The sequence below is a fragment of the Dermochelys coriacea genome, chromosome 4 (assembly GCF_009764565.3).
Source record: "Dermochelys coriacea isolate rDerCor1 chromosome 4, rDerCor1.pri.v4, whole genome shotgun sequence".
Classification (NCBI taxonomy): domain Eukaryota; kingdom Metazoa; phylum Chordata; order Testudines; family Dermochelyidae; genus Dermochelys; species Dermochelys coriacea.
In genome coordinates, this window is record NC_050071.1 from 30,182,337 (window position 1) to 30,202,820 (window position 20,484).

At 39.2% G+C, this 20,484-nt stretch overlaps 1 protein-coding gene across 1 annotated transcript in view; it reads right to left on the reverse strand.

The window, feature by feature from the left end:
• The window catches only part of UBE2D3 (ubiquitin conjugating enzyme E2 D3), a 29,839-nt gene that overhangs the window by 2,315 nt on the left and 7,040 nt on the right, over positions 1-20,484 (reverse strand). Inside the window, exons 2-6 of the mRNA XM_038399897.2 lie at positions 6,604-6,667; positions 6,482-6,513; positions 2,371-2,448; positions 1,899-2,004; positions 350-443 (exon numbers count right to left, since the gene is read on the reverse strand). Coding sequence (XP_038255825.1) covers positions 350-443; positions 1,899-2,004; positions 2,371-2,448; positions 6,482-6,513; positions 6,604-6,667 — 374 coding nt within the window. The remainder of the gene's footprint in view (positions 1-349; positions 444-1,898; positions 2,005-2,370; positions 2,449-6,481; positions 6,514-6,603; positions 6,668-20,484) is intronic.

Sequence of the window (20,484 nt, forward strand, 5' to 3'; positions counted from 1 at the left end):
TTCTCTCCTCAAACTTTAGGGGCTTTATATGAACTGATACTATTTCAGAGAGTCTCACATGAGACTGATTAAAGTAGACCAATAATTTTAGATAAACTTTCACATAGAAAATCACTGCAACATTAGCGAAACACCTCCGTGCAACTTCAAAGATAGCACACATTTCTTCGTATTTGCATGTTTCCAAAGCCAAAAAATACCAATTACTTCTTCCTATGCCACAAATTCAGTCTAAGATGGAGAGATCACAAGTAACTAACTCATTCATTCCCCACCTTTGCTTTCTAACGCAAGAAGAGTGTGTTTCACAGTATATTAGTAAATTATCCTTATATAATTCTGTACTTACTTGTCTCTGTCTGTTTTATAGATACGTGCAATCTCTGGCACTAGGGGGTCATCTGGATTTGGATCACATAACAGTGAACAAATGGATAAGAGAACTGCAAAATAACAGAAAAGATTGCTCAACAGTGAAATCTGAACAAAGATCTCAATTAAATACAATGGAAATACAGTCATTTGCTTTGTTAGGACAACCTCAGTATGCTATAAAGAAAAGATTTGTTAGTCTTCCGTTTATGATGCATGCTGAGTAAGTTTAAAGGTAAATTTGGTAGCCCAACTCTAAATGTGTGGCTTACAATCATTAAAATATATTTATAGGATGTTTAACCCCCTCCCCACTTTGTTCCTGAGCTCCTCGGACTCTAGCAGCTCCCAGTGTCCCACAAATATACACAAAGAAAGGTAACACTGTCCAAACTATAATGTAACAGAGTGGCAATCTACTGAGCCATTTATATAGCTGATCAGCTCTTTCACAGCTAGAAGTCTGTGATAAACAGATTAGAATCAGATGGGATTTCTTTTCTGCAATAGTAATAATACATTAATATTCTAGGCTGATCAAACTAGATACATACTGATAAGATAAAAGGAAACACTAAAGTAAGACTACTATGGAGAAATACTGTTTGAAGCAACTCATTCTTTACATTCTTCATTTCCCATCAGTGGTTTTTAAAATTGTAAAATTCAGAATAAGCAAGCTAGGGGTATAGTGTCAACACAACATGCTATCATGTGGTGGATCCAAATTCAGACCCAAGCTTGGTTCTTGCTTCTTGAATAGGCAGGAATCACTAGTTCTGTAGGTAAAGGAACCCTTTGCTTATTCTGACTAGTGCAACTCTGATCTAAGGGGGAATCTACCAAACCAAAAAATGGAAGTGAGCTCTGGTGAGCTTTTCTTGAAGTCAATTAGTTTCAAGAGTTGAATTAATTAGATTTAATGAGAATATTCACATTTACAGGAAGTGGAAGTCAAAAAAAACCCCATAAAGCAGTACTGATCACAAATCCAAAATATGATTACTAAAATTCATATATGGAAATTAATACTCCATGCTAGCAGCTAGCAATTAACTGTAAAGCATTAGACTGATCACAATCTAAAATTAGGAGTTTTCTATGTGCACAGATGCACCAAGTTACAAATTTTAGGTCAACCTAAGCAAAATGTTGTGTAGACACTTATTTTGGTTTAAAACCAGGTTTATTTCAGATTAACTTCATTTAGGAATAGGTTAAAACTGAAATAAGCCACTCTCATAGAAGTGTCCATTTAGGGATTCAACTGCACTGGTTCATGCTGGTAAGTAGACAAAGCTTTAGTAATAGCTAAAGTAAAACTGCACAAAGGTTTTGTTTTGTTTTGTTTTTTTTTAAATAAAAGGTGAAATCAATAAGCATGCAACAATGTAATCATTACCACATATGCAAGATGTCCTCTTCTCAGGCTACAGTATAATGGGAAATTAATGGAATGCCAAGAAAAACTAAGCAAAAATATTACAGTATCAAAATGAAGATGAAAATTGTAATGTTTTCTTCACCTTTAGAAATAGTTAAAGCAGGAGACCACTGTGATCTTAGAATATCGAGACAAATGCTGCCATTACTGTTAATATTTGGATGATAGATTCTTGTTGTAAATGCAACCTATAACAAAAAAATAGGTAAGTATTTGTGTTTCACATATGCTAAATTGCGTAATTAAGAGTTAAGGTGCACAAGAAAGACTTACTGAAACATGTATTGTGGTTCTTTAGCCACCAAGCATTTGAATCAGATACTCAGCACTTACATGCTACTTTTTTTCATCACTGTACAAACATGAGTTACCAACACTTTATATAGATAAGTATCATCTCCACTTGTCTGGCAGTGAAGAAGTTAAATGATTTGTTCAAGACAAAAAAGCCCAAGTGAAGCAGGGCTGCTTTTAGAAATCAGATGTTCCATATTTCCATTCCTATGCTCGGTTCATTAAAGAGCATTAGTCTCACAAAAGAAAAGACTACTTGCCTTAGGTGGTTTGAAAGGGTAGTCTGTAGGAAAGTGAATTGTCAAGAAGAATACGCCGCCTTGATATGGACTGTCATTCTGTCGAAGAAACACGTCCACTGTAATTATACTTTGTGAGAAGATCCACTACTTAATTAGCAAGGCAAATCATTCACTTAAACACAAATAAGATGTTTAATCCACAACGTAAGCACTGAATTTTGATCATACCTGGGCTTAAAATTGGTGGAATGAGATAACTGAGTGCAGCAAGTCAAGCTGGTCACTGGCAATGAATTTCCTCCTAAAACAATTGTGTTCTGTAAAGCCTTAGTTTAAAGCCGGGGTTCTCAAACTGGGGGTCGGGACTGCTCGGGGGCACAAGGTTATTACATGGGGGGCGGGTCACAAGCTGTCAACTTCTACCCCAAACCCTGCTTTGTCTCCAGCATTTATAATGGTGTTAAATATATAATGTGTTTTTAATTTATAAGGGAGGGGGGAAGGTTCGCACTCAGAGACTTGCTATGCGAAAGGGGTCACTAATAAATAAAAGTTTGAGAGCCACTGGTTTAAAGCAAGTATGTTACATGCAGACCAGAACTGGCCCTGACAGCTTCTTCCTCCCTGCAGTTCCCTCTGCAATTTCAAATGTATCCAAACTGCAGCAGCTCAGAAGGTCAGAAGAAAGCTGGAGTGAGAGGAGCTTAGGCAGAAGTAAGTGCCTGACTAGCCACAAGCAACTGAGCCCTACTCCCCCTGCCCTTGTAGCAATTGTTTGTAGGCCAGTTGCTGTCCTTCCCAGCCTTCTGCACATTCTGTTCCTGCCATCATCACTGCTTAGCCTTCCAGTCCTTTTTCTCACCACATGCCTTTTTCTCCCTGCCTCTGGGTTGCACATAACCATGTTCCTGGAAAATGTATTTTCTTCCCCAGCTCAGGGAAAAAGCAATCATAACGATAACCTCAAGGGGGGAAATTCTCAGGTTCAAGTGGTGGTGGAATTACTGTCAAAAGTAGGGCAACAGAGAATACTCTCAAAAGGCGGAGACTGAGGCAGTGACTTGTCTTGGGGGGCGGGGGCAGGAAGTAGCACATACAAAAAAGAGGAAGTTTTAGAAAAAGTAAAAGCTTTTATTAAAAAAAAGTCTTTTTAAGTGCAATATTTAACTTTGCTGGCTAAAGAAGCATATTCCACGATAAGAACGAGCTACAAAATTTGCCTATTGCCTTTTTTTTTTTTTTAATTAAACCACATACACAGCGCCTCAGGATTGAGCAAAAGAGGGTAATGTGACCCTTGTCACAATGGATTTCACATATTTGGTTTACAGGAATACTGGAAGTTGGCTTTATTCGGTTTATCTATTTTTTAATTACATCATATCCTTTAAGACCAATCTCTTGTTTATATACAGACTAGACACGTCCTATTTCTTAAATTTATATATACTTTAATATCTGCAAATGAAGCAGTGTAGTGAAAAGCCAATAGATAAGTCAAGGGGCAAAAATGTAGTGCTAGAGTTGATACTTCAATGAGACAGCCTTGGCAGAGATTAAGCGCATCATGTAGTATTCACTGAAAAACTGCTATATTGGCAAATGAGAAGTTCAAAAACTACTTCAACCCTCTTCATCGCTCACGAAAGCTTATGCTCTAATAAATTTGTTAGTCTCTAAGGTGCCACAAGTACTCCTTTTCTTTTTGCAAATACAGACTAACACGGCTGCTACTCTGAAACCTATACTTCAACCCTTTTATTGTATACATGCTGGAGGCAAGTCTTAGTGGTTATTAAAATGAAGTCACAGAACTGGTTAGAACAAGTGTAGAAAAGAACTATGAAAGCTTCCTAATACCTCTCTGACAAGGAGAACTCAATCCTTACTATTAGACTTCTGTGTCAGTAGTGGGTCTCAGATGTGGAATATGTTAAACCATCTGCAGTACCAATGCCTACGCTGTCATTAAGGTATGAGGCCTACAACACCAGCAGACCACTAAGCTATTATCCTAAAGCAAGGATAATTCTATCTAAAATACTGCTCTAAAGTATGCGCCCATACTATTCCAAAGGGCATAACTAATAAATGCCTTTTGACTGATAGCACAAAGATTAAGTGGGAAAAGAGGATAAACAACTCTGAATGAGCAGGGAGAGATAGAACAAAAGAAAATCTCTGCATCTGAAGTCCAACTATACTTTTAGTGTTCTGTGACCATGCAGAGTCAATCATAGAAGTATTACTCAATGACATACAATGGAGATCTTTCCATACTTTTGGAAATTTACTTCAAGTATTAGTATAGCTATTAAGCAAACATTCTGGTCTCTCTGGAGAGCATACTTCGTTGCATTCAGAGGGATAAGCTATAAGAACAAATCCAGCATTTGAACTCTGAACTGAAGATAGAAAGATTCTTTAGTATGCCACCCAAAAGAAGCTCTGCACTAAATGGTATCAATAGAATACCTAAACCACATTGGATACATGTGTAAGGTCAAAGTAGCACATTAACACCAACGATTAAGTTCTACTCTAACATGACTAAGGCCTAGTCTACACTTAATTTAGGTCAATATAGCTATGGCACTCAGGAACGTGACAAATCTACACCCTCGAGTCCAATAGCTATGCCAACCTAACCCCTGCTGTAGACCCAGCTAGGCTGATGGAAGAATGCTTCCATAGACCTAGCTGCTGTCACTCAGGTAAGCGGAGTTCCTACAGTGACAGAAAAACCCTTTCTGCCGTTGTGGTCTGCATCAATAACCCAGGGTTACAGCAGCATAACTATGGCACCTCAGCTATGCCACTGCAGAAGCTGGAATTTAGAGATGGCCTAAAAGTGTCACTGAAGGGGTTCCTTGTTTATTAGCACTTGACTCTTAAAATTTAAAAATCCGAGCAAACTGAATCAAATCAACTGCCAGCCTCAAGACAGCCTGGAATCTGAAAGTGTCCTAGTACCTTCTCATACCCCATTAATAGTGACAGTGCAGGTGAAACAAGCCTTCAGTTACATAAGTGCAACCCCATTAGCTTTCAGTGTGGTTGTACAGGTATAACTAAGACCTGATTTTGGCCTGCAGCATCTTATTGCTCATTACGCATAACGAGAGAATCTAATCCAATGTTCAGATCCCAAGCGGAGTATGCACAGCCGGCAATTATATCACTCCACCTGTAAACTGAGCAAATTTGGAGTTGTTCTAGATATGAAACCTTAGTCACATTAAGAATCTCTTTTTAGAGTAGAAATGCACATTAATATAATTCTCTTCATTATAAAAAAAAGCTGTTTCCAGATCCCAAATACAAACCATACACCAGTGTACTAGTTTTACTGAAGGAAGAACTTTGTTAGAAGGCATCTAGCCATAGCTTCCTGGAAGACTATTTAGGAGTTTTTTAATAGCTTTAATCCAAATATGCACGCTTTTGAAAAACTTGATAAAGTTATGTTTGGCCATTTGATATGCTGTAATATTTCAGTGTGGTTTCCTAGAAGCTTCAACTACTTGGTTAACTGAAGTACTAAGAAGTCTAACTTGTAATGCACTTAATCCTCAATCAGGGCAAGGGGCTTTAGACATTCTTCTTCCTAGTCAAGTTATACAATCACATTAAAAAATTCATAGTAAGCATGCACCGCATATTTTCCTCCCATATGCACTTAGAACACTTTGCACTTCAGAAAACTTCTCTATTTTTACAGAAGTGCTTGAAACCATGGTAAGATCCACCAGTCCAAACTTCAGTTTTCCTCATCTACACAGAGGGGTTGCACCAGGGCAGCTATATTGACAGCTGAAATTCTGCATGCAGACAAGACCCAAGGGGATCAGAACTACAGAAACTGTTTGGCATACAAACATTCTACATGACAAAACCTTGCATTGCGATGCAGGACATTTTAATTCAGGTACATGTCATGTTACAGAAGTGACACACCAACAATGAGGAATCTGCTTAACTAAACTCATTTTTTCCCCTCTCTGTTCTCAAACTGGCATTTTTGGGAGTGTCTAAATTAAAAGATTGGAAAAATCTGAAGACAATTCTTGCTGAATAAGAATTATGATTTCAAGTTAGTATTAACATTCATGGGAGTCAGAATACTTACAGGTCCCATAATTGTTGCTTGCCAATGGAACACTAAAAAGGAAAAAAAGTCAGTATTACTACTTAGGCACTATATACTTTAATTAAAATCTGAACAAAACATTAAAATTTAATGCTACTTACTATCATCTCCAACTGGACCTGCAGAACACTGTGCTGGAGGGTCACGGGCTAAGTCACTAAGTTCCTAAATAGAAAACATTGTGTTCAGAGAGAGAGAGAGAGAGAGAGTGAGTGAAGTGCCACTGCCACTGTCCAATTGGATGTATAGAAAATCCTTAAATTGTGATATTTTGGATAAAAAGAGAGAATTATTTGGCAAACCTATCAACCGGAGCAGTTGTGGTTGGTATTAGGAATGTCTTCACGAAAGAGTTAACAAGACCTGCTAGCCCTGGCAATTTAAATAAGTTAGTGAATTGAGTGCCGATACTTAGAAAGTCAACAATAAGAACAGAATTACTACTTGTAGCTTTTAGATACCCCAATGCAGGGAAAAAAAAAAATAGCATGAAGAATTAAATGAAGCCCAACAAATTAAGATTTCCTTCCTTAAAAAACACTTAACACCACAAGGGGAAAAGAACAGATAAAATGTCTTCACACTGTGCAAAAAAAACACTGAATTTTATCATTTCTATTCTGGACAAACAGCAGCACAGCCATTTCATTTCCTCTTCACCTCGATGTAAGATAGATCCTACATATGGTAGTGATTTTATATATATATAAAAATGAGAGAGAGAAAGAGACCAACACCCACCAACAGACCAGTCTTTTCAGTTCACCTTTTAGAGGTGAAAGGTTACAAAAGCAATACATGCTTTTAAAACAAACATGCTTTTAAAACATGCTTTTAAAAAAAATGCAATTAACACTATATCAATTTCACTGTAGTACGTTTTTAAAATCCTGAGAAATCTGAACAGCAGACATGGTTTCTCAAGTGGCTTCACAAAAGGGAATGAAAATAGGGATTTAGAAAAAAAGATTTTAGTCCATTTATAGCAGTTGTGAAATCAAAACAATAAAACCGGAAGTTTCAGTCTCAGATTTCTCAGCTAAAATAGCAATTTTCTTGAATTTCATCGAAAAACAGTGTCAACTGCCATTTACGTAGTCAAAAGTAAGTCAGTTTACTTACTCTTAGCATACTAAAAGACTGCGGAGGGATTTTAAAAAAAATTCTTCACCGCTAACCTCTAAGACATCAAGAAGTCATGAGTGCAAGGAAAGCAAACTAGCCACCTCTTTCTATAATGCATTAGTGTTAGAAATCACATGCATTTCACTACAAGTTACTAAAACCAAGCACTTTGCTATAGGTCAAAGGTTTAAGAAACTTAGACTTGAGTACTGTGATGCACAGACATACGGAAATTTTGACGATGCAGCTTAACAGCTTTTATATTCATCTTAGTCTGTGGTGAACTTACACACACCTGGAATAAAAACACTTTTGACCAATTATGGTTTTAGCAAACTCACCACCTGCTAATACTTTAACAGCAAAGAGAAAAAATGCAGGCCAACATGGCATTAAAAGGGATTTCAATTTTGTGTATCTTTAGTCAAACAAGTGCATCACTCAATGTAGGATAGCAGTTATTGGAAGGCACACCAAAAAGTTAACCTATTTTTCTATACTGCCTCACCTCTCAAAGTTTCTTCAAAATACTCTTATCAGCAGTAATTTTTTTCTGCTCCATTTTAAAGTCCTGACAACATAAACCAGTTCACTTTGTACTATTTCCGTCAACACTGCAGAAAACTGTCTAGCAAAACAGATACAGCGTGGGTGAGGCAAGTCTTTTATTGGACCAACTTCTGTTGGGGGGAGGGGTGGCCGGCGGCGCCGGGGAAGAGACAAGCTTTTGAACCTCCACAGAGCTCTTCAGGTCTGGGAAAAGAAAAGCTCCGTGGAAGCTCAAAACTTTCTCTCTCTCACCAACAGAAGCTGGTCCATTAAAACCTATTACCTCACCCACCTTGTCGCTAATATCCTGGGAGAGAGACAGCTACATCAACACTGCATATAGCAAAACAGAGGTAACTAAAGTTTATCCCCTTCCCTCCTAAATGTTTAATTTAATCTGAAGTGTTAATATCAAAGCTTAGTTCGGACCATCTACAGAGCTAATGTAAAGTATAGCAATCAATTGCAGTCTAGGAACTTTAACAAAAACAGCACAGGTAAGTTCACTATTTACCACTCCTCCCATTCTTTTACAATAGATTATCTGACTTCACTCTAAATCAGGACGTTACACTGGCTAGAGTGGAATATTCCATTATCCTTTATTTATGGTACTTTGCCATTGTAACTAGAAAGGCAAGTGTGGCATCTCTAAGTTAATTTAAGTCAGCCTGTTTTTGTTTGCTTTTGCAACAAATCAGACAAATTATGGATCAACAAGGCCTGAATTTTACAGCTGGAGACTTCAAAAAACAGTTTGTATTGCAATGTTTCCCCTGCAGTTCAGTTTTGCCAAGCAATGGCAGAGTGAAACAAACAATATTATGGTCAGTTTTTCTACTGCTATTCTGACATAGAGGCAGCTGTTCTTTCCAAAGAAATCAAGATAAATCCCATGTGAAATGTCTTTACTCAATTTGTGCATTTTTTCTATTAAATGGCATAGATTCTTCAATTTTAAGAGGATTTAGGTCTCTGCATCATCTAACGATACATTTTCTGGTACATTATAATGTTGATAAGATCCCTATGTTGTTACAGGGTTGTTCTGTAAGGACATTCCAACAGGCTAAGAAGTGGTTTAATTTTAATTCTTGAAATGATACTTGGGAAAGGAGAAGGAACGCCCTCGGTTCAATGTGAAGTCTCAATTCCTCTAAAAAGGCATGTGTGGATGAGAAATGTGATTACATCCATGTACATGAGAATGGTCACTTTTCTTAATATCTAGCTAAAATCTGTGGAGTTCCACTAGAGAACCCCTCTAAATACTAAAAGTGTCATAACAGATGATGCATCTACAGTGAGTAGAAGCAGTCTTATGGTGTTTAAAAACTGAGATACGTTTATTTACACTGTCACTGGGCTATCCATTTGATCTGGGAGAAGCAACAGATCTGTTGATATGTTGTGCTTTTACCAGAAACTGTCAACAGCACCTAGAGCCCTAGATGGGCTCTTTAGTTTGCAAAAAACATACAAATATAAAGGACGTGGTACTGAAGGAGGAAAAAATTGAGGTTCGCACTGCAACTTTACTAAGGTTGTAAGAGGCAAATCCCATGGACCAGGGAGAGTTTCAAAGGATATGGAGGTCTTCAGAGCAACAAGTTCAGACTAAAAGGCAACTGAGACATGAGAGATCTCTTTTAGTGGAAGAAGGATTTTCTAATAAATCTAGTAAAAGAAATGCCAGTACTTAAGCTAGAGGTAGAAACACTTGACTACCGGTGAAAGAAATCCCATCTAAAAAAAAAAAATGAAGCCGAGGACAACAGTTCAAAGCAAAGACAGACTGTATGTGTATATACAGTTTAGCTAATATTAACAGTTTGAAAGTTAACACATTTGAGTTTCAGGACTCTTTACTCTTCAAGTCACACTCACCACAAGCATTTACTCCAATATGGAGGTATCCACTTTACTCATTAAGAAAATGGTTTTCGATACTGGTTAAAATGACTGTCAGTGTATAAGTAGCCTCAACAGCCTGAAGGACTATTGTTTTGGCTGGCCTACTGTGGTGATTAGATAAACCACGTCCTGATTTTAAACAGATTTAATGGGTAAAAATTCCAGTGCAGAAAGCATCATATAGCACATCACATTTCAACTGCTATACAAACATCAAACTTCAAAAGCCTCAAATACAAGATTAGGTTAACACTCTTTGTTCGCCTCCATTCCTTCATTTGGAAAGATGCATTTTTCATTCCTCTTAGCCCCACTACTTGTGTGACTAGCTAGAACTAAATTTCACAGCAAGGCCAACTGATTTCAGATGTGCTCCAGCAAGAATCTGAGAATTCTGCACAAGAGTCAATGTCAAAAATTTAAGTACATTTTCACATTTAATATAATCAACCTAGTTGTTAGAATATAGATCTTCAGGCCTGCCTGTAAAGGTCTATTCTTTAAGAACTTAGGTGTATTTTTTAATCACTTAGCTAGTTACAGGGGTATAAAAAACAAAGAATCAATATCACATTCTGCCTGTGCATGGGCCATCTCTCACTTTGGCTAAGCAGCAGGAGCAGCCATAAGATGGGAAGCGTAGGGTCACATCCCAAACCAGTCACATTGAAATAAAGGTGGTACTGGGCTGTTAGGAATATGATAATGCCCATCACCATCAGATAAAGATGGTTTAAGAAAACTTAGTTTGATAGCATCCTGTCTGGCAAGAAATCACTTATCAATGATTGTTGTTGCAAACCCTCATTTCTGTATTGTTTTATCTTTATGGCCCCCACTTTTCTATTGTTAACCTGTCTACTTCTCCAATTGTTTCTCTCTGCTGTACAATTAATTTTGCTAGGTGTAAATTAGGGTAGTGGGATATAATTGGTTAGAGAATTACGTTACAATATGTTAGGATTTATTAGTTAAATTTCAGTAAAATGATAGGTTGAGGTATAGCTGAGAATATTACTATAAAAACTGGGGTCAAACAGGAAGTGGACGGGAAATTGGAACCATATTTGTTAAGGGGGGAGAAAGGGGAACAGGGACGCAGGCAAGGCTCTGCAGCATCAGAGCTGCAAAAGGAACATTAGGGAACCGACTATCGGCATACAGAGATAAGCCCGACTGGTGTGAAGGGTTTCGGAATATGCTTGTGACACGAAGTGGGAATGTTCTTAATGTTTTCTCTGAATACTGTGTGGGTGCCTCAGTTTCCCCTATACATTTCTTAGTTATCTACGTGGTGGGATATGGGTGTGTGACTGTCAGAGCCCGAGAGGGCAGGTGTAATGCCATATACACAGACACTGGCTGACACCCTGTGTCCTGGCAACTGATGACCTGGGCCACTCCCCTGCAAGGTGTCAACTGAAGGTATTGGAGAACAAAGAGATCAGGTGGCCTCCTGGCCCAAAAAAGAGAAAAGGCTAGAGGAGGGGTTAGAGGGAGTTTCAGTTTGGAGCTGGTTGGAGAGACGGGGGGGGGAGATGCTGGGGCTGGGCTCCCCACCCCCCCAAGATGGACCTGACTGAGGGGGTCCCGTTTTCTGTACCTACAAGCTCTGTTCCTGTTGTCTAACAAACCTTCTGTTTTACTGGCTGGCTGAGTGTTTCAGTGATTCACAGAAAGTGGGGACTACAGGGCCCTGACTCCCCCACACTCCATGACAGCTTGCTTGGAAACTAACCCCAATAAATAGTGTTTCTCTCCTGCTGGTAATAGCTCACCTTACCTGATCACTCTCATTACACTGTGTATGGTAACACCCATTGTTTCATGTTCTCTGGGTATATAAAATCCCCCTACTGTATTTTCCACTGCACATATCCGATGAAGTGAGCTGTAGCTCATGTAAGTTTATGCTCAAATAAATTTGTTAGTCTCTAAGGTGCCACAAGTACTCTTTTTTTAACCCCAATAAACACTGCATTGTCTGCACTTTGGACTTCTGGTCTTTTGCTGCTTGCTGTCTGCGTGACAAGAACCAGGGAAGTGGGAGGGTGAAGGGAAAGCCCTCTAATACTAGTTTTCCCAACGTTTATAGTAATACTGAATTCTATGTTGTGGCATTCTCAAATTTAATGTGTTGCTCATTTATGTTACAGCTACATTAACGAAGTTTTCAATGGAAAGAGAGAGGTATTTTGCATATGGGTAGCTGAAAAGTTCCATGCTTGCTCTTAGAGATGCCTATCGCTATTGTCTAAGCACCTCCTCCTACAGAGGACCAGAAAAATCATGATGGCATATAGAACCTGGAAAAGTGGGAGGCCATTTGGGTTATGGCATTCAAGATACAATTAAAGTTTTTCACACTAGGGAAGGCAAACATCTGATCTTTCCCCTCTTCCTTTGACGCAAGGCGTGGGTGAGAGAAGAGAAGGAGAAATAAGGAAAAATCAGAATACATTTTAATTTTTAAAAAGCTGCTAGGCTTTTTGAAGCACCCTTCTGTAGTAATTTCTGTCTGCAGAAAACAAGGGGCCCTGTTTACTCTTTCAATATCTTGTTTGTGTTACTTTCTGCTTGTTCCCTCCAATTTCTGTTCCCTTCTTGTTTCCCTTTGGTCTTAGTCTCCTCTTCCTTTTTTGGAAGGCAGATTTAAGGATACTCCATTAGGATTCCTCAAAAAATCCCCAGTGGAGATTCCATTTGATGGGGAATAGACCTGTCTCCATCCCAAGTCCGCTAATGATACCTTTTTTCAGTTTACAGGGACAGTTTTGAGAAACATGACCAGTATTTCCAAGCAGCTGAGACACTCATCTACAGAGATCTCAGACCCAGCTGGGAAGGAATAAATGACCAGTCTTGGTTCAGAACTTGGATGTACTACTATTAGATGGAAAGATTAGTTTTGTGATAGAAGCAAAGGACTAAGAGAATCTAGTTTTCTGTCCGGATCGGCCATGGACTTCCCGTGTAGCTTTGGGCAAACCACCTCTGTATCTCAGTTTTCAAATCTATAAACATGCGATAGCCATATTATGGATTAAATGTACAGCATTTTAAAGCACTAATTAAGGATTAATTACACTCCAGTGCTCCTGTTAGGGCACTATGGGGTGCAGTGTACTTAAGTAGCAGTACAAGTAATTTGCCCCAGTAGGGAAAGTTATGAACATGGCAAGGTAGTTGGGAGAGTGAAAAAAGATACCCTCAGTTATGATCCTCATAACAGATTTTAAAACACAAAATCAGCATTTACTAAGAGTTTCTGCTAAATTTTTGGCCTAGAAGTTTACAGTAGCTTTGTATTAAGTAGTAATAAGGGAGAAAAGAAATGACAGCATTTCCCCAATATTCCATGTGAATATGAAAGCTATCCAGTGGTTTCAAGACAGGAAACATTTATCACTGTACTATAAAAGTTAATTGCTTATTATATTTGTGTAAAATGGGCAAGTCATTGTTGATGCTGGGAACCATAAGTGAATTTCTTGGGTTTTGGATGGAAAGTAAACCAAAATTTTAACACTAGTTTTTGCTTAATTTTTTTTTGTACTACTGTATTTGAGCACACACATTTATAAGTGTACATCACATGTAATTTCAAACACTGGATTGTGCTCCAAGTACACACCACTCTACAGAGCATAAATTTTGTAACAAAAAGACCAACTCAATTGAGACCCCTTTTTCAGATGTTATTTTAAAAGGTTTGAGAGAAGACATCTGAAGGGAAAGCGAAGACCGCTCAGAGGACCAACAACAGCACTTGTGTGCAAATACAGGCCCATACATTGAGTAGAGTTAAGAACATTTCATAAATATAGCAGCTAAATGTTCAGAGACCTGATAAATTAAGAAGTTAGCCTGTTATGCAACGTGTCTTGCAAGATTCTATCTGTCCACCCTTCTCTCCCTCCCAGTTAGAGTTTACATTCCACATCATAGCTGCTGTCCGCCCCTCCCTGGTCCAAGTTGAAATATTATCTACTAATTCAACATGAATGCCAGCTGACTTCACCCCATGGATTCTAGTGGACACGTTTTTCCTCTCCTACTGTCAAAAGTGTAATAATCTAATGGGGAGTTTAAGACTTGTTTTTGAAGATTAAATAGTTAAAATAGATTTATTCATAAAAAAATGCATTGCAGTCTTCTGGTAACTAGTTAAAAAGGCACAATAGAAGAGGCTGAATTGATCTGCTAGTTTCAAAGAAGAATTTGTTTAAACTAAGAATGAGAAATTACAGATCAAAACGTAACTCCAGGAATATTTAAGCCCTAGCAAAAAGGCATTTAAAAATCATAGAGCCTTCTTATAGTCCATTAACTTGACACTTAAAATGTCAACACCCAAGAATGCATTATTACATTAATCTTCACTCATTGGTTGAGACTTGAGGACTACTCTGTGAAAGGAAGGATTGGACGTATCTAAAAAGAGGGATAAGAAAAAAAATGTAAGTCCGTGTTTTAAGATTAAAAATTGAAGCGTCATCCAGTGACTAAGTTAAATGCCAGGTTTCAGAGTAGCAGCCGTGTTATTCTGTATTCACAAAAAGAAAAAGGAGTACTTGTGGCACCTTAGAGACTAACAAATTTGAGCATAAGCTTTCATGAGCTACAGTTCACCTCATCGAATGCATCCGATGAAATGAGCTGTAGCTCGCGAAAGGTTATGCTCAAATAAATTTGTTAGTCTCTAAGGTGCCACAAGTACTCCTTTTCTTTAAGTTAAATGCCTTTCCCATAACCTCCACTCATAGCAGCCATTAGAGTACTAGAATTAGAACAGACGACCAGATTAAAAAGCCATAATAATTCCAGTGCTACTCATACTTAAATGGGGTCTCAAATGCAAGTATAACTAGCAAAAAATATATACTAAGGGCCAGTTACTTGGAAAGTAATAAAATATAATGGAACAAAATCCATTATACTTATTACAAATAAAAAATTAAAAACAAAAGGAGTAGACAAATATAAGCTGTGACCTAACAAGTAAGTCACAAGGGTTAATATTTACATAAGAAAAAAGCATTAAATTATTAAGAAAGTAAACATGGGCTAAAGTGACCAGAGCGAACAGGCAAGGAATAAAGCCATCGTACAGAAACAGGTACAGAAAACAATGAAAACAAACCCGAGGATCATTGATATAGTTAAAAACACCACATTTTCATTCTTATTAGTTTGCCAATACATTGCATACCTTTCAGGTACATTCCTGTTTTGTCTTTAGAACTTAAGCTCTTCAGGGCACAAACTAAGTTTATGCAGTGTCTAACAATGTGGTCCTGATCAGGGCTGATGGATGCTACCACAGTACAACTGTTATATACAAAATGAAAAACCCCACTTTAAAAGAACATTATGGCTGTAATTCAAGTACTCAAAACTTAGGAAGTGTCAGACTTCAGGTGCAACTTTAATTCAGCTTCAGTACCTTGTACATATGCATGAATTATATTAGTCTAATTACGATCCCAAACTATTTAACTGAAAGGACCCTTGCCTCAATCAGTGCACAGGATTGTGTAGTTGAGGACTTGCCTCATTTGTTATAGAAGTTAGAATGGGTACAGAGAATAAGGCAGGGATTACAGGAAGAGAAAGGTCTCATTGTTATGGCAGATGAATGGCACTCCAGAGAACTGGATTCTATTCCCACTTTTCACACGCAGTTCCTGATGCTGGGCAAATTACTTAAACCAAACTTCATAGGTGACCACTACCCATTTTCTTCATTTTCTGAATGCCTAACTCAAGACACCTTGAGCTTGATTTGCAGACATGGTGAGCACTCAACTGCAACAGAAGTCAGCTGTAGTTGTGCTTCCAACATATCAAGTACTACAAAAAGGCTAAGTAATCTTTTTTTCAAAAATGGCCATAGGCATCTCAAATTAGGCATGCAATATGAATGTATGCTTTCAGGCTTAATCTCTTTGCTTCAATTCACAATCCATAAAATTGGTTTATCCCTATCTCACAAGAGTGTTGTGAAGAAAACTTCATTAACGTTTGAAGCACTTGGATTTCCGGTAGCAGACACCACAAAAAGCCTAGGAGGAAATTAATAAATCTGTATTCAGTGCAGTTTGGACAGTATGCAGAAAATAAGAACTAGGACCACATTTCTTTTTATCATTATTCAGTATATCGAATGGCTATCCATTCAGTGAGTACTGTCCATCCTTTGAATCTAAATTGGAATTTCTCTAATCTGAGAAACTCTGCAACCTTCACATACAAGAAAATCCCTATATTAAACACATTTCCAAGTTTTTTTTTTTTTTTTAAAGTAAAAAACCCAAAATGTATCATGTGGAACATACTGATGCCCCCCTCCCGCCATGGGTCATCAGCAGAGCTGGAACTTTTTGAACCACAGAATAGACCACCACCTGAGGTTGCAGTAGAAGGCTATTATCCTCTGTGGAGCAGCCACCGGGGGGGAGGGGGGGAGGCGAATAAGACTCACTTAGCCATGAAACACACTGCTAATTTGCTAGACAGTGGAAGACTGTTCAAACTCAGGAATTCGTGGTTCAATTCTAGTTTCTGGAGGTGGTTCTCTCTACTCAGACTCTTCCATTTCCATCCCCCAAACCTCCTTGTTTTCCTCTGCTCCTATCCACACCCTGCCCACCCCAACCACACTACCCCAGATCCTATTGTCCCCAACCCTCTGCATTTGAGTCAAGTTTTATCCTCCCTTCTCCATGCTGCTTGGGAGCCAATAGAGGGAGCTTTGACAACACAGGATAGAGTCCCCATGTTCTCACATTGCTGCCCCTGCAACCAGTAAGTACAACTGAAATAGAGAATCCTGCTCGGGCCCTTGTGTCTTGGGCTGGAGAATGCTCAGTGCCAATCATAGAAATGTTCTGCCAAACAAACAAGCCTTTGCTAAATAAAGTAATTGTGATTTTTCATACTGGTAGTTCAGCCAAGCTTGAGTAAATTTTCCACAGAGACAGCAAATTTTCAATTCCCTGTAACAAAGCATGGAGACACTACGGCTTCTCAGAATATTCTGAAAATGTTTTATAATGGGCAATGTAACTTGCACTTTTAGTAAACACACAACCACTATTTAGATCCGTTTAGGCAACCTCTGGCACATGTGCCAAAGGCGGCACACGCAAGCTGATTTTCAGTGGCACTCACACTGCCCGGGTCCTGGCCACAGGTTTGGGGGGCTCTGCATTTTAATTTAATTTTAAATGAAGCTTCTTAAACATTTTTAAAACCTTATTTACTTTACATACAATAGTTTAGTTATATATTATAGACTTATAGAAAGACCTTCTAAAAACATTAAAATGTATTACTGGCACGCGAAACCTTAAATTAGAGTGAACAAATGAAGACTTGGCACACCACTTCTGAAAGGCTGCCGACCCCTGGTTTAGATTCACACTGAATCTCATGTCAGCATGTCACTCGATTTATTTACCCAGGATTATTTTATTTTAAATTTTAAAGTATGCAATGTCAATTTTTGAAATTCTTAGTGCAGCTTTTCATTCATGTGAGGCCCTAGCTACCACTTAAGTGGCTGATTTCTTATGGACCCTCACTTTTTATGAATACAAAAATGTGAATGAGAGCTCATGTACATGGGGAAATTTTGCCATTTGAAATGGATAACTATACTACTGCTACAGATATATTGTTGTAACTTTCAGTGTGTAAACATTCTGGAAGAATGTCCACACAGGAAGTTCACCAGTACACCTGTAGAAATATACATTTTACTCCCAGGAAGTTCAGTCAGCTGATATATCAACTTGAAATACTAAATTCCCCACGCTCAGGCAGGACCATCCCTACTCTCTGAAAGGCCCTCTGATCTGCTTTGTGAAAGGATCAGAAAAAGGTATATTGTAGGCTTTACACAGGACAGCATCTTCACATCTCCAAAGTGTCTTCACTAAACAGCTGAACTTCTGGTTTCCTCTCACACCTTCCACTTAGACCCACCCCTCTTATGGGAGGGGAAAGAGAGAAAAGAAGGATTTGACAGCTGCCCAAACACTCCTCAACACACACCTATGTTTTTTTGATCCCTCTGCTTTTTTCATCTCAGCTGCAGATTGCATCATGCTCCTTTTGCTATATATAATGCTTCAAGCAGCAGAGGAGTGAAACTAACCAGGTGTAAGGAGCAAAACCTGTTTCTCTTCTCTCCTCACCCACAGTAGTCAGAGACCGTTTATGCCCCTGCTGCTTTTAAGGGAAGTGACGCACGTGTTGGAGCGCAGACTGCAAGACCAAAACAAGGTGGCTGAGATAATATCTTTTATTGGACCAACTTCTGTTGGTGAGAGATACTCTTTTGAGCTTACAGAGAGCACTTCAGAGCTGTGAAAGCTCAAAAGCTTGTCTCCCTCATCCGCAGAAGTTGGTCCCATAAAAGAAACCGTCTCACCCAACTTGACTCTCTAATATCTTGGGACTGACACAGCTATAACACCACTACATACAACAATGCAAGGTACCAAATTTTGCCATTTGAAATGAAAACCACAACACGAAGAAAAATGAAGCACAACTTAACAGCGACATCTACTTTATGAGCAAATGCAAGGAACAAAACATAACTCTTGACCTCTACAGACAAAACTAAAACTATGTTGAACAGCTCTGCAGACAGACTTCATAAGAACTGTGGAATCGCTTATTGCACCTCACATACTCCAGAAAAGATCACCTCAGACAAGAAGCCACCACATGTACATGGGGAAGAAAAAAAAAAAGATCAGGAAAGTCACCTGAAAATCATGCAAGAAATCCAAAACAACTATCAAGAAAAGCTGATGACAGCCATCCAACTCAAAAACAAGAAGTGGAACCAACTACTCTACAACCTACAAAACTCCACCTCCAGGAGAAACCATGGCACCAATAAGAAAAGGAGTACTTGTGGCACCTTAGAGACTAACCAATTTATTAGAGCATAAGCACCAATACCTACTAAATGAACAATACATGATGCCCGAACATCTATCAAGACCACCACTAATGAACTGAATTATCTGCACTCTCTAAGGGTATGTCTACACTGCAATTGACAACCCACAACTGGCCTGTGCCAGCAGACTCTGCCTCATAGGGTTTGGGATAAAGGGCCCCTAACTGCAGTGCAGACATTTAGGCTTATCTGGGCTTCAGCTGCAGCTCTGGGATCCTCCCACCTCACAGGGTCCTAGAGCCCGGGCTCCAGCCCGAGCATCTACACCACAATTAAACAACGTCTTCACCCAAGCGCCAGCCAAGGGTCTTTAATTGCAGTGTAGACATGCCCTGAGGGATTGAACATCTGCTCTGTCACAGAACTGGATACCAGACTAAGAGCAGGTCAACACTACAATTGATGACCTATGTAATTACTGCAGTGGCTGATGTCCACACTACCCTCTTTCTGCCAGTGGTGTGCATCCTCACCAGGAGCACTTCTATCGACTGAAGAGGGGCAGTATCGGGGGGGAGGGGAGGGGAGGGGAGAGAATGGTGGTTCTGAGAGCCTGGCTTTTCACCTCCCCGCTCCTATGCAGGAGTAGGGGGAAAGCCGCATGTGGCTTCTCGCCTCCAGCAGGGAGATCTGCACCTGGAGTCCAGTTGGCCGCTGACCCCAGGGCTCCCAGAAGGGAGCCCAAGTGGCAGGCCAAGCCGGAAGCCTGGATGACAGCCTAGCTTATAGCAGAGACCCAGTAGCAGCATGACTGGGAGCACTACAGAGGCTACTGTGAGAGGCAGTAGCTATGTCAGTGGGAGGAAGTCTCCCGCTGACATAGTGCTGTCTAAACCAGCGTTTAGGTCAGCGTAACTTGCCTTGGTCAGGTGCGTGGATTATTCACACCCCTGAGCAACGTAAATTATACGCAAGTGGTAGCAAAGACAAGCCCTGAGTAAGTTTCCCAGACCTGAAAAAGGGGTCTGTGTAAGCTCGAAAGCTTGTCTTTCGCCAGCAGAAGTTCATTCAATAAAGAATATTACCTCACCCACCTTGTCTCTAATATTCTGGAACTGATACGGCAACAACAACACTGCGTACACCAAAACAATTCATTCTTGGCCTTCACAGTTATTTTCAGAGGCCCACTGTCCTTTAAAATAGGCAGGTGGCATTTTTTGTTAATTGGGGCTTTGAAAACAGAGTTTATGTTTAATCTCAAAAAATATGGATAGATTCTTTGTCACCACCATACTATACAGCTAGACCCCATTTGCTGAGACCCTAAAAGCCAGCTCAGAGTCTAACCGACTCCAAGTATGAAGAAAGAATAACACATACTGGAGGATCAAAGTGACTGGAAGGCTATCAGTGCAATTTCTAGCAAGCTGAAAAGAAAAGGTTTAAAATTAGTTGTGTGGTGACCATTACT